Source organism: Chinchilla lanigera, unplaced genomic scaffold (assembly GCF_000276665.1).
Source record: "Chinchilla lanigera isolate Chin_1 unplaced genomic scaffold, ChiLan1.0 scaffold00007, whole genome shotgun sequence".
Classification (NCBI taxonomy): domain Eukaryota; kingdom Metazoa; phylum Chordata; class Mammalia; order Rodentia; family Chinchillidae; genus Chinchilla; species Chinchilla lanigera.
The window spans coordinates 24,873,209-24,896,793 of record NW_004955408.1 but is presented as its reverse complement, the minus strand read 5'-3'; the positions used below and the strand labels follow the sequence as shown (position 1 = coordinate 24,896,793).

The 23,585-nt window shown below is 47.6% G+C and overlaps 1 protein-coding gene across 1 annotated transcript in view; it reads left to right on the top strand.

Annotated features, from left to right (window-relative positions):
• Positions 1-23,585, top strand: part of Stk10 (serine/threonine kinase 10) — a gene marked incomplete at its 5' end in the record, with an annotated part of 113,681 nt that overhangs the window by 80,920 nt on the left and 9,176 nt on the right. The window contains 8 exon segments of the mRNA XM_005376335.2: positions 3,588-3,711; positions 4,096-4,275; positions 14,066-14,158; positions 16,998-17,127; positions 18,106-18,230; positions 19,414-19,602; positions 20,253-20,378; positions 22,012-22,125. Coding sequence (XP_005376392.1) covers positions 3,588-3,711; positions 4,096-4,275; positions 14,066-14,158; positions 16,998-17,127; positions 18,106-18,230; positions 19,414-19,602; positions 20,253-20,378; positions 22,012-22,125 — 1,081 coding nt within the window.

Sequence of the window (23,585 nt, the reverse complement as noted above, 5' to 3'; positions counted from 1 at the left end):
GGCCTGAGGTGTGACTCCTCAGTTTGTTTCAGGATCTGAGAGGACAGGGCTAGAGTGTGGAATATCAGGTCAAGGGGAGAAGCAGTATGGTCTTTAGGTCTGTCCACAGTGAGTCACGGTGGACAGATGCATTATTCCAGCTACGGCAGGAGGGAAATGGCTGGGGAGTGACCCACTCACGTATCCCTTTGGAAGATTGCTCAGGCTGCTGGAGAAGTAGCAAGACTGGTGCAAGGAGGTGAGGCCACCCTATGCAGGATAGCCAGGCTCTGGGCTCGGGCTAGGACAGTGGTGGGAGGTGGGGGTCAGATGCAACAGATACTTTGGAGGCAAACCCAGCATGGCTGATGAGGGTTGGACTGAGGAACGAGGTGGGAGGCACCGCTATTTGCCAGAAACTTCCTTGGAAGTTTTCAGTTCCTCGGTGCCCCTAGCAGCCCGCCACAGGGAAGTGCTGATTTCACGAATGAGGAAACCTACTTAGCAGGTGAGTAACGTGCCTTGGGTCTCCCAGGTGGAAAGGGGCAGAGCTGAGAGGCGACCTAGGTCTGTGTGTCTGAGAATTCCTGCAGGTTTCCCGTGGACATGTAGCTCCCAGGGGAGCTGCTGCTGAAGGTGGGAGAGTGAGCAGTTAGAGAAGCCTCAGAGGCCTGACCTTTACAGGCTAAATTCATTACTGGCTTAGAGAAAACGCCTAGCTCATCAAACACATTCCTATGTATTAAAAAAGCACAAACATTCTAGAGTGCGATAGAAGCAGTTTGGGATCTTTTGAGGGGTACTTCTCCCATCTTGGAGCCAGTAGAATGAGACTGTTAATGGCATTTCTGTGCACATGCATGTATGTACACACACACACACACACACACACACACACACCCTTATCTGTGTGGGCTGGGGAGGCTGGGGGTCCTTCGTAGATGACATCCATGGACTCTTCAACCTTCAGACTCCCCAGCTGGGTTTCCATCACAGTTCAGGTCCCTTGGATTGGAGCACCCAGGTGGCCGCACTCCATAGAGAAGCAGTGCGCTCTGGCCTGGTAGTGGACGCTCACCCTGCTGAAAAGAGCCTCTGTGAGCCACTCAGGTGTGGAAGCGGAGGCTGCGAGGAGGTGGTGCGTTCGCCTGCTGTGGTCTGAGGGTCAAGCACCCCAGCCACAGGTGCAGCAGCGTGGGTGGCTCTGACCTGTCCCCTGTGATGCATGCCCAGGGCACACCTCCCCCTCAATATTTTCACAGATGAGGAGCTATGCACTGAATGTCAAGGGCCTCCTGTTATTTCTTTAACACTGGAAAATTGCTCTGACCTTCTTGGTTTCCCTCAGAAAGAAGCTTCCTCACATGACTGTAGGAAGCCTCCCTGGCATTTCCCACACACACAGGAAGCCGTTGCCCCTTGCACTTCACCACTGTTGGAGCACTTCGCACCTACGGGCTGTCCGTGCAGCATCTCATTTAACATGCAGAGACCATGAGACCTAGAGGTTTTCTGCTTCATTTTACAGACTAGGGACCCGGGGCCTACAAAGGCTCACAGGACTCCTGCTGGAAAGTCTGCAGAGCTGAGATTCAAGCAAGGTCCCTTGGGCTTAGACAATGTGCTAGGTCACGCTGCGCTGCGAGCCTCTCCTCACAGGACCATTGGCTGGCGGGTGCCTGAGCATTTCAGCGCCTCTGAGCTGGGGGCAGGGCCAGCTAGGGCCAAGCCACATGCAGGATCACCAGACACAGACTGTGGCAGACAGGCTGTAAGAGGGTGCAGACCTCATGCGCCCCAATCCCAAGAGGCCACCAGCGAGCCCACTGCTCACAGTCAGGATACCCAAGGTTTCTCTGCAGCATTTTATTATTTTATTCCATAAACGATGCATAGCAGTGTTTGCTGGGCGGCCACAAAAAGAAGCGTTGTTGATTAATATCTGGGCCTACTTGCCAATCTTTTCTCTGGCGCGTGCGCGCGCGCGCGCGCACACACACACACACACACACGCATATGCACTCAAGCCCGCATGCACGCATGTTACAAAATTGAAGTGTACCTTGTGGCTTAGGTGAAATATTTGCTGTATTTTTTTTAATGTCATGATTCAAAACCTTTTTTAGAAAGTGAAAAATCTGTTTCCTGCCAGGTAGCCAGTCATACAGTTCCCCTCCCTCTGTTTTGTTTGTTTGTTTGAGCTTTGTTTTTTGCAGTACTAGAGATTGAACTCAAGGTCTGCACACTGAGCTGCATCACCAGCCCTTTTTAATTTTTTTTGTACCGGGAATAGAACTAAGGACCTTACGCTTGCCAGGAAGGAGCTTGTGCCACTGAGCTATATTCCCGGCCCCCCACCACCCCTTTTTAAAAAAATACTTGAGCCTCTAAGTTGTCTAGGCTGTGTTCACACTTGCTATCCTCTCGCCTCAGGCTGCTGGGTAACTGAGTACAGGCAGACACCACCACACTACTCAACATTTTACTCTCTTCACTTAGAGATCTTTCTATGGGGGCTGGGGATTTAGCTCAGCGGCACAGTGCCTGCCTGACAAGTGCAAGGTCGAGAGTTCGAGTCCTGGTACTGGGGAAAAAAAAAAAAAGAGCTTTCTGTGTCTCTTTGAATGAGCTTTTTATTTTTCATAGATGTTTTCCCGTGTAATTATATATTATCTAAAACTTGATGTTTTCGTGGTTATATGTAATTTTATTGTGTAGATATAGTTTATTTATTTAGACCTATATTGGTAGACACTTGTTTATAACTTGGTAGTACAGTCAGCCCCTTGCCGCATCCCTGGGTTTCTTATCTGTGGATTCATCCAATCACAGACTGAAAATAGTGGGGGGAATGCACCTGTACTGAACATGTACAGAATTTTTTGTCATTATTACCTAAAAAGTACAGTGGTATTTGGATTGTTCTTAGGTATTATAATCATCTAGAGATGAATTAAGGTATACAGGAGGATTGTGAACTGTGAGCAGGATTATATGCAGTACCACACCATTTTATATAAGGGGCTTGGGCTTCTGTGCGTGTTAGTATCTGGGGAGAGTCCTAGAACTAATCCCCACAGGATATGGAGGGACTGGTATATCTAAATAACATTATTACACATATCCCTAGTCAATTCAGAAGTGGAACTACTATGTCAGAAAGTATAAACTGATTGCCAAATTTTCCTCCAGAAATATTGTACTGATTTATACCTATGAGTAGTATATGAAAGTATAAATTTCCTCTCTACTCTTACCTGTTGAGTTCATGTAAATGTCATTTCTTTAAATTTGCATTTCCTACCCATATAGATAACTTAAATTTTTTGTTTTTCTCTTTCATGTCTGTTCATGTTCTGTGCTGCTTTTGTGGGGAGAGTATTCTTCCTTTTCTTACTGATTCATAAGTACTCTTTATATATTGAGGTGATTCATGTTTTGTTTGTGAGTGAATACCTAATGAAGCCTGAGCTCCAGTCATGCCTCTGCCTAAGAACTATTTGTATAGTTCTGTTTCATGATTCAGCCCACAATGTCCCAAGCTGTGAATACCGTGATCCCGGAGATACAGTCTCCCCATGAACTCCATTCATCTTTTAACCCTTCAGGCGCCAGGAACTCCGAGAGCTTCGGTTGCTCCAGAAAGAAGAGCATCGGAATCAGACCCAGCTGAGCCACAAGCACGAGCTGCAGTTGGAACAGATGCACAAACGTTTTGATCAAGAAATCAATGTGAGTGTGGGAAACAGTGGGACCTTGGAGGGCTTCTGCCTCTGTTTCCTTCTGCTGCGGAAGGCGGGGGTGATCGAGACAGTGGAGAGCAACCTGCAACCATTGCCCAGTTCCTGGGGTCTCCTCATCTCATTAGGCAGGGACCTGTAACCACAGGACGGAGGTCACAGTGACCTTCTGAGTCACAGAGGAGCATTTCTAGGAAGAAATCATGCCATGCACCAACCGTCATGGTCAGTGGTCTGATCTCCCATTTGCATTTGAGGAAATAAAGATGCAGAGAAGTGAAGTGACCTGTCCCAGGTCTCAGGACAAGCTCTAGTCTCTATCTTCCCAGATGGAAAGTACCTCTGCTGAATTTCTCTGAATTGTTGCTCCTTCTAGGCCAAGAAGAAATTCTTTGACACAGAGCTGGAGAACCTGGAGCGTCAACAGAAGCAGCAGGTCGAGAAGATGGAGCAAGACCATGCGGTGCGGCGCCGGGAGGAGGCCAAGCGGATCCGCCTGGAGCAAGAGCGGGACTATGCCAAGTTCCAAGAGCAGCTCAAAGTGATGAAGAAGGAGGTGACTGTGTGCTGACTGGGCAGGGACCTCCAGGAGTGTTAGGACCCCCTCTGTTGCAAGAGATAGAAGGAAACCCCAGCCCGGCGTCACCTCGCCACATGGGGCGCTGTGGGGATGTGGAGGTGGCCAGTCTGGATGTGTGTGCCCCACCGCACCACTCCAGCTCTGGGGGCTCTGCCCTCCTCCGTGCTGGCTCTGTGCGAAAAGAGAGCAAGGAAGAAGGAGGAGGAGTGGCGCCCCAAGTTGGAGATGCCGTTACGGGAGGGAAGAGGGCATAGCCGGGGCCTGCACACCACCCTCCGTGCCCTGGCCTCTCGTCCTCCTCCCTGTGGTGGGAAGGGAAGGTGGCGAGGAGGTGGATGTCCAAGGCACATCTGAGCCTGCTCCGTAGCGGGGCATCTGGGTGTCAGGGAACAGCCCACACCTCCTCACCTCCCTCCACGGCCGGACTGGGAGGCTGGGACATTACCTTGGCCTCTCATGAGGGAGGAGGAAGACAGGAAGGTAGAAGCCTCCAGGGTAGGTGGCCCGGCGTCCAGCTGAGAGCAGTGAGAGCCTTTGAGGCTGGGCCACTGTGCTGGAGCCCTAGAGCACGTTACCGGTGTGACAGTTGCTGCTGCCCAGGGGCCTTAGGCAGGTGGATTCCTTTGGGAGCCAAGGCCCCTGACCAGTGACCAACTGCGCAGGGCCAGGGCTGGCCTGAGACGTGGCTCGGGCATAACATTTAAGGGAATGCAAAGCACTCAGCAGTCAGGGCTGAGTGCTTAGTAGAGCGAGGCCTGGGGTCTGATCCCCAATATGTGTGTGTGCCCCCCCCCCACACACACACACATCAAGATTAAAGAAAATAAGCTGGGCATGATGGTACATACCTGTAATCCAAGCTACTCAGCAGGCTGAACACAAGTTCAAGGATAACTACTGAGGCCTTATCTCAAAATAAAACAAAGGGGTGGGGAGCTTAGCAGTAAAATGCTTTTCTAGAATAGACAAGGCCCTAGATTAAATCACCAGTTCAAAAAAAAAGACTCTCATGTAATGAATACAAATGAATTCATGAACAGAATATCAGCTACTAGGGTAAAGACAGGTCTTGACAGGCCTGGGATTAGGATGAACTGGGAGGCTGGGTCCTCCAAGTGTACAGCTGGATTCTGGTTTAATATAATATTTAGGCATTTGGTTCATGATTTTTTTGCATGAGACGTGTTTTAATGTTATTTATGTTGATGGCTGATTTTTTACATCCCCTTCAATTTTGTGCACCGGCTTCCGCTGATCCCGTTCTGCCTGCAGAGAGGTGGGCGAGTGGCCTGGGGCACAGTGGGGGGTGGAAGAGAGGAGCTGGTCCTCAGCATGGGCCCAGCCACTGTACAGAGAGCGCAGAAGTAGGCGTCAGGCCTGGTTTCCAGTGTTGGACCTCAGGCTTTCTAGCACTCGGACCGAGGTCAAGCCCTTGCCCCAACTCCCAGCTGCCCTCTGTCAAAGGAGTGGCTCAGTAACATGTACTGAGTGCCTGGTACCGTGCTGGGTCCCAGGCTGCTGCAGTGAACAAAACGGACGGGGTGCCTACCTCAAAGAAGCAGGAATCTGCAGGAGAGTCAGAAATGGACTTGCACCGATAAATAAAACAGTTGCCAACATGCTGTGAAAGTCAGTTGACTTGCTGACTAGAGCAAATGTGGAAAGTTGTGCTCTAGAGTGCTGTGGGAAGGCCTCTCAGAACAAAATTTCAAGAGAGGGAGTGCTGAGGATGGAGTTCAGTAGTGAAACATTTAAGTTGAGATGAAAACATTTCAGGAAGGAGAAGCTGCGTGGGCAAAGTTCCTGTGGTACCGGGGAGAACTTGGAGTGAAGTGCTCAGAGGAACTGCAGAGTGCTCAGAGTTACAGGAGCTTACGAAATGAAATTGGCAGGAGGGGAAGCTGGACAGTTACACAGAGGCCACATCATGCAGAGCAGAAAGGAGCCTGCTGTTTGATTAATTGGTGTGAGCATCCATTCCTCACACAGAGGTTTCGAGCCGTAAGTGAGAAGTCCTTAAGTGTGAGACCCAGTATCTGCCCTGCCATAAAAGCCAGTCTCCCCCTTGTCTCAACCCCATCGTAGTCACACACCTTTTGTGTGTCTGTGTGTAGAAGAAACTATAAGAGAGGGAAAGAGAGAAGGGGCCTCAGAGAGGGCAGGGCCCCGGGAAGCTACTCTTGCTTGACCAGAATCTGCCCTTAACAAAGATGGGCGTTCTCCTTAGCGGGATTCTAGTTGGTCATTGAACTTGGGCTTTGTGTGGACTCTGGTACCTGGGTTCCTGCTCAGACTCAGGTCTTGTTTGTTTTTTGTGGTGCTGGAGGTCAAACTTTGGGCCTCAGGCTTGCCAGGCAGGCGCTGGGCCACTGAGCTAAGCCCCGCCCTCCTAGATTCAGTTTTTAACAAACCCTCCACCCTCGCCTTGGGTGTTTTTCTTTCAGAAGTTTTCCTGAGAAAAGGCTTGACTTCTTTGCATTTCTGACTTTTTGGGAAAGGACTGGCTCAGGCCCCTTAGTAAGATTATGTGCCTGTTACTATTCTTCTGTGCATCCTTGCTTGCTTTGACTCTGTGAATCATTTATTTAACAGCTGCTTGGTGTGGTTGTTTTGTTTGTTTTGTCTTTTTGAGACAGGGCTTCACTATGCAGTTCAGGCTGGCCTTGAACTCACTTTGTAGGCCAGGCTGGCCTCAAACTCGCAGTGATCCTCTTGCCTCAGCCTCCACGCCCCCAGTGCTGTGATTATAGGCGTGTGCCACCACGCCTGGCTCATGCTTTTTTAAATTCATAGGGGAGCCAAGCAAAATGTAAGCTTGTATTTTCCTTGCTCCCAGAGCTAATTGTTGGGCTTTTATTACTCAGTTTGTTAAACATATAGTTATTCCTACATATTCTCTGGGGAATTGGTTCTAGGCCCTTTCATGGATACCAAAATTCAAGGAGGCTCAGTTCCTTATATAAAATGTAGTAGTGTTTGCATGTAACCCTTGTACATCCTCCTGTATACTTTAAATCATCTCTAGATTACTTCTAATCCTCAGCACAGTGTAACTGTTATGTAAGTAGTGGTTACACGGTATTGTTTAGGGAATCACCACAGGAGAAATCTTTGTACATGCACAGGACGGTTTTTCCTGCATATTTTCTACCTACAGTTCACATAATGATGACATCACCTAGTGGCATGTTTCTCAGAATGTATACCTGTTGTTGAGCGATGCATGACCTGTGTGTGAAACGGTTTGGAGCTTCCATAACACTGCAGAATTGTATGCCTGTGGAAGTTGGAGTTAAAAGCTAGCTTGTTTTTCATGGTGAGCAAATGGGAAGCTAACAAGTTCAACATGTGGCTGGCCGGGAATGCAGGTTATCTGACATCTAGTAGAACAAGTTCCCCTGCCCCTGCCTCCCTTTCCAGATGTCAGCCAGAGAGCAGCGCTGGAACAGGCTGTCCCTAGTCTTTGTGCCCCTTTGCTAAGCGGCCCCAGATGACACTGCTTTTGCTTCCTCCCTGCACTGCCAGAGTAATGTTGTTTAGTGTTTTCAGGGCCTTTAGCAGAAAACTCCCAACACTTTTCTCAGCTGCTGCTTCTAATCCTCTGTCCTGGAGAACAGAGTGACCAAGCTCATAAATGCACAGTGCTAAGCCGTGAGACCTTTAGTGGCCTCTTGCCCCATATAGCACTGTCAGAAGGCATTTTGGCAGTCACCACAGACAGCAGCTAAATTAGGGTTAGATGCAAGAACCAAGGCAGCCCTTTGGTGCAAAAGCAGCAGCTGCACAAATAAGATTTTTGAGATATTTTATGAGGACTTTCATCTAAGACATGGGTTCTCAGCCAGGGACTAACTTGTTCCACCCCTCTCCTTGGGGACATTTGGCAACACCTAGAAACAGTTTTGGTTGTCACAAGTTGGGGTTGGGAAGGAGAGGTCCACTGGCATCTAGTGGGTAGAGGACAAGACCACAGAGGATCTCCAGCCACCACACGCAGGAGTGCCAAGGATGAGCGACCCTGATCGGAGGCCCATAAAGCCAGACAACACAGGAATGGAATTCAGATCATAAATCTAAGATGCCTCCCCCGAAATGCAGAACTTGGAAAAGAAGAAAGATGAAATCTGGTGGGATTTGGGAGTCAGAGGGTTAAGAAGATGTTTAACTTTATGAGAGACTGGCAAACTGTTCCGTAAAGGTCTGAGTTGTTTTACATCTCCCTAATAACATGTGAGAGTTCTGGTTGCCCTATATCCTTAGTAACGCTCAGTACTGTGACTTACTTATTTTCTGTGGTGCCGGGGATGGAACTCAGGGCCCCTTGCATGCTAGGCAAGTGCTTTATGACTGGGCGACACCAGCACCAATCTTTATTTTCGCTATTCTGGCAGGTGTGAAGTGATGTCTCCTTGTAACTTTTCATTTGCATGCCTACTCGCTACCATATGTCATTTTTGATGAACTATCTATTCAGATCTTCTGCCTATTTAACTGCGAGGTTTGTTTTCTTATTACTGAATTCTGATAGTTTTTTTTTGGAACACAGGTACTTTGTCAGCTATGTTTTTTGCCAATATTTGTTCTCAGTCTGTAGCTCACCTTGCAATTCCAATAGTGTCTCACGTATAGGAAAAGTACTTTAGCTAAAATCTAGTTGACCATTTTTTTCTTTCAGGGATCATGTTTTGGTGGTATGTCTAAAAAGTCTTTGCCTAACCCAAGGTGAAATGTGGTGTTTTAGAGGTTTTTACAATTTTAGGTTTTACGTTTAGCTGTATGATTCATTTTGAGTTAATCTGATAGGTGTGAGAGAGGGGTGAGGCTCACTGTTGTCTGTGTATGTCCGATTACTCCAGCACAGCTTGTTGGAAAGCTTCTTCACTACACTGCCTTTGTGTCTTGGTGGAAAATCATTTCACCATATAGGTGGGGTCTGTTCTTGAACTCTACACTGTTTCAGTGATCAGTTTGTCTGTCCTTCACCTATACTGCAATGTTTTGATGACTGTAGGTTTATAGTAAGCTTTGAAGTCAGGTAATGTGAATCCTTTAACTTTGTTCTTCTTTTTCAAAATTGTTTTAGTGATTCCGGTTCCTTTGTCTTTTTATATAAAGCGTAGCATTAGTTAATGTCTAGGAAAATGTCTGCTGGGATTCCGATGGGGATTGAGTTGCATCTGTGGGCCACTGGAACAATGTTGCCTTCCTACCCATGAACGTGTTGTATGTTTTTGATATCTTATTTTAGTGTTTTTTAGTTCTTAGCTCACCGTCATAGATTTTTGTAGAATTATACTTGTTATTTTTTGTACATAAGTATAATATTGGTATTATACAAAGTACTTTTTAAAAAAACATCAGTTTAGTTTTTTACTAGAGTATACAGATAAATTGGTAGTCATAAGTTGACTTTGTATCTTGAAACCTGAGCTAAACTCACATAGTATTTGTGTGTGTGTGTGTGTGTGTGTGTGTGTGTGTAGATTCCTTGGGATTTCGATGTAGAAAGTCTGAAAACAGTGTATCTCTCCCTTTTCAATTTATACACTTATTACTTTTTATTGCTTTATTGTGCTGGCTAGGTCTTTCAATATGATGTTAAAATAGTAGACATCCCTGCTTTGCTTCCAGTCTTTAAGGGGAAAGCATTCAGTGTTTTTCTTCAAGTATAATATTTGTGGAAGGTTTTTTTTTTTTTTTTTTTTTATAGATACCCTCTATTAAGTTAAAGAAGTTTTTTTCTGTTCGTAGTTTCCTGATTTTATCATGAAGGGGTGTTGAATTTTGTTAAATGGTTTTCATGTATCAGTTGACATACATGATTTTTCTTCTTTGGTCTGTAGATATTATGAATTATATTGTTTGATTTTCAAATATTGAACCAGCTTTGCATTCTTGGGCTAAAACCTATTTAGGATTATTTCTTTTTCTTTTTTTATTATTTTTCTTTTTATATATTGCTATGTTCAATTTGCTAATATTTTGGAAAGGCTTTTTTTTTTTCCTTAGTACTGGGAATTGAACCCAGGACTTCATGCATGCTAAGCAAAATGTTCGCTCTGCTTCTGAGCTAAAGCTCCAGCCCTGGAAAAGATTTTTGAATCTGTATTCAAGAGGATGAGTCTATGGCTTTCTTGTAATTTCTGTCTGGTTTTAGTTACCTGTTTTTTCTTGGGGAAGCTTTGATAGTTTATCTTTCAAAGAATTTGTTCATTTATGTATTTGAGTTTATTGCATAAAAATGTTCACAATATTTCTTAAGTATCATGTTAATACCTGTCAGGTCTGTAGTGATGTCCTTTCTTTCATGCATCATTTTGGTAATTTACGGTGTTGTCTTCTTCCCTGTCCCATCCTCCTCCTGTCTTCCTCTGCACTCTTCCTTCTCTGTTGAGCTGAGTAAAGGTTTCATTTTATTGACCCTTTCTAAGAACCAGCCCTTTTTTTCATTGATTTTCTCTATTGATTTTCTGTTTTCAGTGATATTGATTTCTGCTTCTATATTTGACTTGGGTTTAAATTGCTTTTATTTTATTTCTTTTGGTACTAGGAATTGAACCTAGGTCCTCATGCATGCTAGGCAAGAACTGTATGGTTGATCTTCATCCCCAGCCCATTCTATAAATTTTGATGTGTTGTATTTTCACTATTATTCAATTCAAATTATTTTGAACATACTTTGGAAACTTTCTCTTTGATTCATGGTTTATTTAGAAGTTCATTATTTAATTCAAAAATACTTAGGACTTTCATATATTTTTGTTTTTGACTTCTAATTTAATTTCATTATGGTCAAATATTTTTTAATATTTCCATTTTTGGGGCTGGGGATTTAGCTCAGCGGCACAGTGCCTGCCTGGCAAGTGTGAGGTCATGAGTTCGATTCCTGGTACCGGAAAAAAACCAAAAACAAATTTCCATTTTTATAAATTTGTTAAAGTTGGTTTTAACAAACCTCATGGTCTATGTTAATAATGTCTGGTGTATACTTAAAAAGGATACCTATTCTGCCCTGTGGGTAGAGTGCCCTAGAAATGTCAGACAGGTCAAGCTGAGAGTATTGTTCAGATCTTCAGCAGACTTACTAGTTTTTCATTCACTCATTCTCTTCACCTACTGAAAAGGAGTGTTAATGTTTCCAGCTATAATTATGTATTTATTGGAGCTGGGCATGGTGGCACATGCCTGTAATCCCAGCACTTGAGAAGCCAAGACAAGCAGATTATTTTAAATTTGATGAAAGCCTGGACTGCACAGTGAGTTTAAGGTCAGCCTAAACTACGTAGCAAGACTCTGTCTCAAAAAACTAACTAAACAACAACAAAAACTAAACAAACACATAATCTATTTTTAAATTACTATTAGTTTCTGTTTTATGTTTTTGAAGTTATATTGTTATTTAAAATTATGACATCTTTGCCCAAGTAGCACACACCTGTAATCCCAGCACTTGGGAGGGTGAGGCAGGAGGATCACTATGGGTCCGAGGCCAGTCTGGGCTACACAGTGAATCCAAGGCCAACCGGAGCTATATATCGAGGTCCAGTCTCACCAAGGGGGGAAAAAAAAACATCTCAGTAAACTGACCTCTCCTTTTGTCATTGTGCAATGTGTCTTTACTCCTGATTAGTCTTTGTTTGGAAGTCTACTTTGAATCAGGATCTTACTGTTTACCTCAGGCTGGCTTCAAACTCACGATTCTTCTGCCTCAGCCTCCCATGTGCACACCTCCAAGGTGTGTGTACCACCTTGTCCAGCTCCTGCTTTCTTTTGATTAGAGTTTATATAGAATGTATTTTATCATCCTTTTAATTTAACTTGCCTATCTATATAGGTTTCTTATTGACGGCTTATTGTTAGACTGTGACCTTTTAATCTCATCTGTAAATCTTTGTCCTTTAATAGGGTGGTTATGATTTGCATGTAAACAAGTTGTTTTCTGTTTATCTTCTCTGGATTTTATTCCTTTGTTCACCTTCCTCTTTTTGGAATATTGGAATTTTTGGGGTTAAGTATATATCAGTGTGTATGCATGTGTACTTGTGTATTTCAGTGGTTGTTCTAGGGAATTATACATATCTATTATATAATATCTATATAATAGATATATCTATACAATAGGTATGATATACTAATATATCTATTATAATATAGTATATCTATTACATATCTGTTATAACTATTTAGAGTTTATATTGTATGGCTTCAATTAAGAAGCTTTAGAGCCATATAAAATTCTTTTTGTTTTAGCAGGCAACCAACCTTGTTAGGGTCAGAGAAGATAGAACCTTCTATGAGTGGTATTTCTAATCTTGGTTTTCAAAAGCCTCTTCTGTGCTGGGTGTGGTGGCACATGCCTATAATCCAGCAATGAGGGAAGCTGAGGCAGGAGGATTGCAGATTTGAGTCCTGCCTGTGCAATTTAGCAAAAGCTTTCCAGGCTCAAAATAAAAAATAAAACGATTTGGGGATATAGCTCAGATAATGGAGCACCCCAGGTTTGATCCCTTTCACTATTGGAAAAAAACCAAAAGCTTTACTATACAGCCTTGGCTGTATTGCATGTGCAGCTCAGGGCTGAATCTGAGAGTTATGTGGCTTCATACACAGAATAAAGATTTCCCCTCACCTGCATCTCTTTGGGATTCGTCCCATATCCTCTGGTGTACTTAGTCCCCATTTGCTGGTTCACAAGATTTCTCACAGTTTTACCTATCTTTTCTATTGTACTGCTGTGCAAGTCTACAGCTATTGCAAAAGGTAGGAAAGGAAGAAAAAGGCATTGCTTGACTGCATTGATAGTATCTCAACTGACAGATCCAGAGGATGATAGGGTGCCCTCCCTTTGGGCTACATCTTCCAGGTTAGCAGCCGCAGGGAAGAGAGCAGCTTTCCCTTAGCTGTTCAGCAAATATCCTGAAACTTTCACTATTCTTGCAAGGGTCACGTATACTGTGGGCCTGTGCCTGAAGCTGTGGCATGGACTATGCTGCTCCGCAAGCCCAGATCATGTGCCCAGCCTAGAGCAGGTGGGGTTGAGGAGGTTGGCCCTACCTGTACCTAATAGCATATTGTTGGACTTCGCTTTTTAAAAAATCCAATCTGCAAATCTTTGTCTTTTAACAGTAATATTTATGCCATTTACATTTAATGACATTATTATTTCTCCTCAGTCTTCTCTGGCTTTTGTTCTGTTTGCCCTTTTCTTACTTTTTTTTGTAGTATTTGAACACTTTTAGTATCTTGTCTTAATTCATTGTTTGGTTTAGGTATATTTTTGAGTGTGTGTTTGTGTGTCACAAAGAGAAAGCCAAATTATGCACTCTCAGCTGGGATGATACCTGTGGAAGCAGAATAATGTTAGGTTTTGATACAGATACTGGTATTAGACATCTTGGATGGTAACCATATATCTGTGAGGTTAATGTTTTGTAAATCAAGAATGATTAGGAAAAAAAACTGTCTAAAGGGGCTTCTGGGGGAGCAGTAGTTTTTGTAAAAGACTGAGAAAAACTGTGCTGGTACCAAAATGGGAATGGAAACCAAGCAGCCAGAAATAGCCGTGTCCAGCGCAGAGGAGTCTAGAAAGTGGGATCACAGCATGTGGGAGCAGGTGAGCAGGTACCACCAGAGGGGCAGGGCTCGCTGAGCAGGGAGAAGGCCTTGCCTTCCATCTCCCCAGCCCTGGAGTCCTGGTGTGGTGGTGTGGGTTTGGCTGGCATGAGGAGGGTCCTGACTTCTGCTGCCTTCTGTGCCTCTGGTGCAGGTGAAGAGCGAGGTCGAGAAGCTTCCCCGGCAGCAGCGGAAGGAGAGCATGAAACAGAAGATGGAGGAACACGCGCAGAAGAAGCAGCTTCTTGTGAGTCTCCAGCCCTGGCGCTTGTCCTTGGCGCTCCTGGCTTGGGCCAGGGCTGTTGGTGTGTCCCACCTCCTCCACCAGCCCAGCACAGCCACCTGCTGCTTGGTGTGCTTTGGAGTCTAAAAATTCTCCATTTCCTGGACCTGGGCCTGGCCTTGTGTTTTGAGCACACCTTCCTCCCTGTTGTTAGGCCAGAGACCTTGTCCTTCCTGGCTCCTTTCCCTCCAATCCCCTTCCATCTCTCACCTCCTGAAACTGTGTGTGCACGCGCGCATGTGCATGTGTCCTGCCTTTTATCCAGCATCACCTGAACACCCGACCTTCGCTGCAGTGGCTTCCCTGCGTCCTCCGTGGCTCCCGCATACTTCCTGTGGTCACACCATGGAGTGCAAAGAGTACAAACTGCAAATCCATCACATTTCCTTCCCTTCCCTGCACTGTGCCTTACACCCTGCAGTAGCTGCCCCTAGTCCGAAGATTAGCTGCCCTCACCATGCTCACTGGGCCTTGCCCCTCCTTCCAGCCTCTCCCAGCTCCACCCCTTGCAGCAGCCTCCTGTTCAGCCTTTACTGCAGTAGTCCCATTTCTCCTACTCTGGTGTCTGCACGTTCTCCTTCCTTGGCCACAAATGCAGGGAATATTAGTCCACATTTACAAACGCTTTGTGTATGGGCTGGTTACATATTCGTGGCTTCATTTGAATTGCTTGTTTTCCCATTTGCAGAGGAGGAAACTAAGGCCCAGAGAGGTGACACTGGAGAGGTTAGGGCCATGCAACTTGAAAACAGTGTTAAGTGAAATAAATCAGACACACAAGATTAAATACTGTATGGTTTCATAGGATAAATCCAAAGCATAAAAAGCAAAATAAAGACAGATAAAAGGAAGGGCGGGGCCCTCAGTGAGGGTGAGGCCTTGAGCCTGGTGTGACTCCAGGCTTCCTGTTCTTCCTAGGACCACTCCCCACGCTGTCCCTTAACTCGGATTGGAAAGCGCCAAGGGGAGGGAACAAGAGACGGGATGAGGTTGATCAGTGGGTACAGTGAGATAGGAGGAATAGATTCTTGTGTTTTATTGCACAGTAGCGTGAGTGATTATAATCGATATTAATTATGTATTTAACTGTAGTTAGAAGAGTTTTTTACATTTCTCACTAGTCTGTGTTTGCAGTGTAAGTGTTTGCACTCACGTTAGGGAATAGGTACCCGTACTTAATGTATCTTACTCTTTCTATTCCCTTCCCCTCCCCCCATCTCTAGATGCCCTTCCTGCATTTCTCTTGGGTATAGTTGATACGTGTACACAGCACATCCCAGTTCTTTCCATGCCGCCCTATCTCCTGCTTCCCTTCCTATCTGCAAAAAACCTAGTTTCCTGTTTCCTTTTATCTGTCTTTATTTTGCTTTTTATGTTTTGGATTTATCGTATGAAACCATACGGTATTTAATCTTGTGTGTCTCATTTATTTCACGTAACACTGTTTTCAGGTTGCATCTGTTTTCCTACATATGACTGAAATGTATCCTTCTTTATAGCCAAGTAGTATTCCATTATATATAGATACCGCATTTTCTTTACCCATTCATCAGTTGATGGAAATACAGGGTGATTCTAGGATTTAGCTAGCATGAATGCTGCTGCCCAGCATGGTGGCACATGCCTGTAATTCCTCATTTGGGAGGCTGAGGCAAGATCGCAGCCTGAGCGGCATAGTGAGTTCAGGGCCAGCCTGAACTACATAACAACACCCTGTCTTGAAAAAAAAGGAAAAGTTGTGATGTTATATAATTAGTGTGCATGTAACTGAGTGTGGTGGCTCACACCTGTAATCCTAGCACTGGGGAGACTGAGGCAGGAGAATTACTGCAAGTTTGAGGCCAGTCAGGGCTACATAGTGAGTTCAAGACCAGCCTGAACTACATAGCAAGACCTTGTCTCAAAAAAGAAAAAATTGGTATGCATGTGTCGCTGTAATATGATGTCTTTGCTCTTTTGGAAAGATGCCTAGAAGGGGAATAGCTGAGTCAAGTGGAGTTTCTCTTTTTAGTTGTTTGAGGAATCTCCAAACTGGTTTCCATAGTGGTTTTACTAGTTCACGCTTCCACTAGCAGTGAAGGTTCCTTTTTTATCACGGCCTTGGCAGCATTTCTTATTATTTGATTTTCTAGAGAATTTTGAAAGTTGTGCCCCCAAGAAATGATGAGTGTTTGAGTGATGGATGTGCTGATTACCTTGGTCAGGTCATCACACAAGTCATAAATGTATTGAAAGGTCACACTGTAGTTCATATATTCACATAATTATCAATTTTTTTTTTAAATTGTCAAATTTTTAAGTATTTTTTAAACATAGGGCCAGGTAAGGGTTAGATTGACAGGCCCTCATCCCTTTGGAGAGGGAGAGAGACAGGGAGAGAGAGCAGACTACACGGCCCTGTAGGAAGCCAATCTGGCAGTTACATCAAGATCCTTAAAAATTTGCAAGTCCTACTGCATAGTGAGACCCTGTTTCAAAAAGACCAAAAAAGAAAGAAAAAAAAAAAAAAATTGCACATTGTTTAGCTTGGCTTTTCTGTTTCTGGAAATCCTGAGGCAAGCAGGGTTATTTCTTGGGGAAATAAGAGTCTATCCCTCCATGAAATATTTTTAGCCATTAGAACACACTTAACAGATGATTACATCATAACATGGAAAGATCTTTTAATTTTTTTAACTACTTATTTTTTTTTGTGGCGCTGGGGCTTGAACCTGAATTTTCTTCTCTGGTCGTGGTGACCTTTGTCCTGTAATAGTCTCACAGCCAACTGTGGGTGAAGTTTCATCTTCTTCCCTGCTCACAGGACCGGGACTTCGTAGCTAAGCAGAAGGAGGATCTGGAGCTGGCCATGAAGAGGCTCACTGCAGAAAACAGGCGAGAGATCTGTGACAAGGAGCGCGAGTGCCTCAGCAGGAAGCAAGAGCTCCTTCGAGGTGGGGCCCGGAGTGGGTGGGCCATCTTGGCCTAGGACCACTGTGAGTGGGAGTGGGGAGGGGAGGGAAAACCTACTGGGGCTCCTCCATCCTGAAGACTGGACAGACCCTTCATGGTGAATCTGGAGACAGTCCCCCACTGAAGTCAGGAGCAACGCAAAGATACCACTTCCCACCCACACTCTTTGACATTATTCCAGAAGTCAAGAGAAAAGCAGAGATGCAGCAGGGATGGAAATTGTAAATAAGGGAGCTTGGACATCAGATGGAGGAGACAGCATGACAGCCCCATGCGAAGGCTGTCACGTGTGGAGCGGCTGCTCTGCCAGGCCATGTGTAGTCAGTTTTCATACCTTGATTTCATGAAGTTCTCACCCTACACCTATGAGACGGGTCCTATCATCCCAATCTTTCTATGTGGGGAAACCGAGTCTTGGAGGATTACTATTCTTTGGTTGAGTGTCTTTAGTCTGGCCCAGAAGTTCTAATAAAATACCATATACTAGGTGGTTTGGAAGCAATAGATATGTATTTTTCCACTTCTAGGGGCTGAGAAGGCCAAGTTAGGGCACTTGGTCCCAGGGGCTGCTTCCTCCCTGATAGTGCATTTCTCACCCTGTGTCCCCTTCGCAGGGTCTCCATCTGAGCCCTTCCGGTTTGCCCCTGCCTCCCAGGGATGTTTCTTCCCTCCATGTTGTAACAGTGCCCATTCGGCAGAGGTGGTAGCGGAGGTCTGAAGAGGTTTTCTTAATGATCTCAAATCTCAGACTGCTCCCTGCTCTCCCCTTGGCTGGGAGCTGGCATCTCTTAGGCTCAGAGTGAGCTCTAGGACTCAGATAGGGCAGTGCGGTCTAATGAGGTAGCACGCGCAGGTTGGTTGTCAGCCATAGCAGGATGAGACCTGAGAGAGAGGCCTGGAGTCTGGTCTTCAGGCCTGGTCACACCTCACCAGGCGCGTGGCGTGTCCTCTCTCTGCAGACCGGGAGGCCGCCCTGTGGGAGATGGAGGAGCACCAGCTGCAGGAGAGGCACCAGCTGGGGAAGCAGCAGCTCAAAGACCAGTACTTCCTCCAGCGGCACGAGCTGCTGCGCAAGCACGAGAAGGTGAGGCTCCCGCAGGTGGGGTGGGGACTGCTGCTGAGGACCTGGCCAGCTGCGAGGCCACGGTGACCCTGCATCGCTTGGTACCGACTCGCAGGCCTGGGTGGTTCTGTAGGGACCCAGGGGAACCAGTACAGGAGCAGATGGGCAGGCTCAGGCTCCCTCGCTGACCCTGACCGCCTATTGCGTACCTTCTCCACACTCGCCCTCCTTTCCTTTTTCTCCTGTTTTTTTTGTTCCTCTCTCCCAGGCATTCCTTCAGAATACTCTTAGGGCTCCCCTTAAACTCCACCTGTGCTGAGAAATCTCCCCAGAGCTGCCAGACCTATATGGCCAGAGCACCTGCGTGCCTGTGTGCTAATTGTCAGTCTGTTCGGTTCCCATAGTAGAGACAGTGACAGGTGAGCTGAAGATTCACACACAGCAGCTGTAGGGAACTCCGATTCCTTATCTAAGTGCAGTGACAGAAGTCAGCGTAGGACTTCGGGAGCTCAGAATAGGGTGCTCAGCCTGACGTGGAGGTCACGGGAGGCTCCCTGAGGGAGGAGCTGCCTCTGCAGAGTTTGGAAATACACACAAGTGTTGTCTGCAGATTTATCAAGGCTTTCGTGTGTAGGTGTATGGTACTGGAGACCAAATCCAGGAGTGCTCCAGCTTTTTTTTTGAGACAGGGTCTTGCTAAGTTGCCCAAGCAGGACTTGAACTTGCAGTCCTCCTGCTTCAGCCTCCCTCACTGCCAGGATATCAAGGCTTTTTCATAGAGGGTGGGGACACAGCTCAATGGTAGAGTACTCGCCTCGTACACCTGAGGCTCTGGGTTTGACTCTCAGCACTGAAAGAAAAAACTTCATAAAATATGAATTTACAGCACTATCAATTATGATGAGCTGTCCCTTCTGGTGTATATTTTGCTTTGAGATGTTAATAATGGTGTGCAATCATCTGTTTGATATGGGATTTAGAAGACTTAAAATATTAACAAAACAGATGCTCTTTGGCTTACCGTGGTTTTCTGGGTCCACGAGTTAAAACACTGCAGCTGCAAGTGTTACATGGCAGTAGAAATAAACTAGCACAAGCCAGGCTGTGCTGAGTGCCCCGGGCCATATGGGTCCTGGGCTCTGACCACACCCTGTGCCGAGCTCAGCTGACTGCAGCCCGGCTGGGTGTCCCCCCGGCCCTCCAGGAGCGGGAGCAGATGCAGCGCTACAACCAGCGCATGATAGAGCAGCTGAAGGTGCGGCAGCAGCAGGAAAAGGCGCGGCTGCCCAAGATTCAGAGGAGCGAGGGCAAGACACGCATGGCCATGTACAAGAAGAGCCTGCACATCAATGGAGCGGGCAGCGCCTCCGAGCAGCGCGAGAAGATCAAGCAGGTGGGGGCCGGGCCTGTGCCCAGGGGCATGTGGGAGCGGGCATAGAAACAGGCTTGGTGCGGCCTGGACCTTGTACAGCATGAGATCTTGGGAGGGTCGTGCAAGCTGCTTCACTAGCCCCGCAGTGAATCCAGGCCTGGGGAACACGAAGAGGGTTGGCTTTGTGCGGTGGACTTGGTCGCACACCGTCTGCTTCACACACCAGTGCTTCCACACCGTAGGTTCCTCGGCTGGTCAACCCCTTCCTCTCATCCGCCAAAGCCCTGCTTGTGTGTCATGTATGTGGCCCAGGCCCCTGAGATTCCTGCGCACCCTGTCCTAGCACATGTCACTTGTTACAGTGTCAGGTCCCCACCAGTCCGGGGACACCTTGCGGGCAGGCCATGGGTGTGAGCTCAGAGTGAGGACTTCAGCAGTTGCACAGTAGCTCAGTGGCAGAGTACTTGCCTAGCATAGGAGGCCCTGTGTTCAGTCCCCAGCACCACAACAAAAGACACAAAACGGTTGGGGTACACCAGAGGCCCTGCCGGGCACTGGGGCTGTGCACAGACCAGTCTCTCTGTTGGCATCTTTGGGGCAAGATAAGGTAGAACCCCAACAAGCCAGCCGGGCTCCTGGCCCCCTGAGGCAGCCATCCTCTGTCTTTGCAGTTCTCCCAGCAGGAGGAGAAGAGGCAGAAGGCAGAGCGGCTCCACCAGCAGCAGAAACACGAGAACCAGATGCGGGACATGCTGGCGCAGTGCGAGAGCAACACGAGCGAGCTGCAGCAGCTGCAGGTATGGGCCTCCTTCCCTGCCTGGGTCCCCAAGGACATCAGTGCATAGGGGCCAAAGGCTGTCTGTCAAACAAGCCCAGAATGAGCTGGACCCAACCGTGCCGCCCTGTGCTCAGGCAGTGTGCCATTGGGCAGATCATCCCAAGCTGCACTTTTGACAGCCCTAAAATGGTTGTGGGGCGGGGTGGTGATTCCTGTAGGATTGAGGTGTGGATTTGTGAAGAAGAAGATGATGGCGCTCAAGGTGCTTTGCCTACAGCCCACGGCTGTGTGCTGCTGTTTCACTGTCGCAGAACGGCACTCCTCTCCCGGTGACTGCTTCTCCCCAAGTCCCTGACTCTTCAGGCTGCCAGGTTCCTCCTGGGTTTGCCCCATGCCTGAGGGTCATCTGCAAGCCAGGGCTCAGAGGTTCCTCATGGGGTCCTGACCTCTCTTGAGCTTGGCCTCCAGCTTCCCAAAGGCCTGAAGATTCTGGCCTCAGAAGCTGGCACTTGGAGCCCCCTTGTGGTCGAGCAAGGCATTGTCAGGCCTGAGGGGTGGCGCCACCTTCAGTCTCTGTGGGCCTCAGGAAGTTGCGCAGGCTGTGGGTCCCATCTGGCAATTTCTGGAGAAGCAGGGGGCGTGCAGGAAACGTCACACGCACCAGAGCCTGCCAGGCAGAGGCTCTGTTGTTTGCCACTGTGTGATTTGACTTTTTCTTTTTTCTGTTTGTTATCAGTACAGTACGGGGTGTTGAACCCAAGGCCTTTCCACTGAGCTATATCCCAGGCCTTTTTAAAAATTTTATTTTGAGACAGGGTCTTGTTAAATCACTCAGTTGCCCAGGCTGGGCACAAGCTCAAGAGCCTCCTGCCTCAGCCTTGTTGAGTGCTGAGATGACAGGTGTGTGCCACCATGCCCAGCTGGCCGCTTTGTGAATTTAGCCAAGCCACTCACATCCCTGCGTTCTTGCATCACGGGGTTACGTGAGGGTCAGCTGAAGACAACGCATACAAAGTGCCGCGCGCAGCCGGCTACAGGCCTCCGTGCCGCAGTGACTCATAACCTTAACCGTGCTGGTTCCTAAACTCCTAGAAGCCTTTAGATTGAAACCCAAAATAAAAATTCCCCAGAGGGTCCTACTTTCCCAACCCCAGAGGAAAGTGGCATCTGGATAAAGGTACTTTCCCCCTGGTTTATTCATACCTGCTGACAAGACCGATTTCCCACAGGGATTTGCCACTTCTGCCTGTGAAAGATTCCAGATAAAATGGGTGAAGCAGGTGACTCACCTCAGAGAGAGTACAGCGGAGTACAGCAGAGCGTGGCGAGTCTCAGCCACGTGTGAGGACCTGGGTTCAAACCCCAGTACTGAAAAAAAAAATTCACATAATAAAAAAGCATCCAGGAGAAAGTGACAAAATTACTGCAAATGCCACGGACACAGACAGTAGCTATTACCATTAATATTCTATAGAACATCCCTGGAGGCATTTCTTGGGCTATGTGCAGAGTTGTGTGTAACTGGGGTTATAAGCAAGGAAGAGTCTCACGCCCACCCACATTCACAATGGCAGTGGCCTTGGGGCTACAGTATGTGTGTTCTCAGCGCTGCTGCCGATTTTCATGCCCGTTCTGCCTGGAATTTGTTCCAGAATGAAAAGTGTCACCTCTTGGTCGAGCACGAAGCCCAGAAGCTGAAGGCCCTGGACGAGAGCCACAACCAGAACCTGAAGGAGTGGCGGGACAAGCTTCGGCCACGAAAGAAGGTAGCCACATGGCCCTGGGGACGTGGTGGTGGGCTCTGCTCCAGCTGTGCCGCGTGTGTCTGCCTAGGACACCTTAGGTTCCCTGATTTTGGTGGATCCTTGTTTGTGGCCTCCACCCATGTCACCAGTGGCAGCCGAACACTGCGGCTCCACCTTCGGCAGTGAACCTCTTTGCTGCCTTGCCCACCGCCTTTGTTCAGCTCATCCTCACAGACTCGGGGGTGCCCCCTTGTAGGCACGGGGACCTGCAATGCATGGGAATCAGCCACCTTGCCAGGCCAGCAGGGGCTTTTCTCTTAGAGGAAGTTATTCTGCGAGGTCAGAACCCAGCACCAGAGAGATCCCTTTCCAAATTAGTTCTCCGTTGCATGTAAGAAATTGCCACACACTGCGCTAGGCTGTGGCTCAGTGGAGAGTGCTTGCCTAGCGTGTGCATGCTCTGTGTTCAGTCCCCAACATCACACAAACTAAAACCAAACAAGGCCGGGTGTGGTGCCGCACGCCTGTAATCCCAGCACTCATGTTTGTGAGTTCGAGGCCAGCCTGGGCTACAGAGTGAGTTCAAGACCAGTCTGAAAGGCCTAGTGAGACCCTGTCTCAAAAAGACAAAAAACAGGGAACAAAACACACACACACACACACACACACACCAGCGTAAGCCAACACCCCCTTATTATCTCCTCGTAGTGAGATACGATAGAGACAAAGCTCGGAAGTCTGGGCGGGCTCCCACTGTCCTCTGCGTCCTCTGCTCGGCTCTCATGAGGCTGCAGTCAGGGAGCCGCCAGGTTGGGCTCTCACCTGGTGCCTCTGGGAAGGAACCGCCTCCACGCTCATTCAGGATCTGACAGAACCCAGATGCTTGCTGGCTGTCAGCCAGAGCCCCTCTCTGCCCTAGAGCCACCCACATTCCTTCCACGTGGCCCCCCTGTCGCCACACAGCACAGGGGTCTCGAGGTCTTCTCATGCTTTCAGTCTCTCCGTCATCCTCTGCTACCAGTGGGAAGAAGCTTGTAAAAGGCCCTGGGAGGCGAGGAGGCGGGCGGGCGGCCTCCTGCCTTGCAGCGCGCAGGATCACAGTGACAGGTTCCACCTGTGTGCAGACGAGCTGGGAGAGGACAGGAGCAGTTCCCCAGGGTCATTCCGTAGAATTCTGCCTCACAGACTTCCACACTAGCAAACACGCCCACCTCCTTCCTGGGGATTAAACCCGGGCTTGGAGCATGCGAGCAGCGCTTGCACCATTCTGTATTGTGGCTTTTCTCCTTGGAGCAGCTCACCTTCCCCATCCCAGTTTCTTTCCCTCACATTCAGTTCTCAGTCCACTGTAGCTGCTCCTGGCAAGGTCAGTAACAAAACCCCCAGCAGCTGAGCCGTGGGGCGGACTTACTTGACTTGACCTCTGGGTGGCAGCCAGCAGCCCCTCCCTGCCCTGTCTGTCCTCCTGCTGCGCTGCCCCC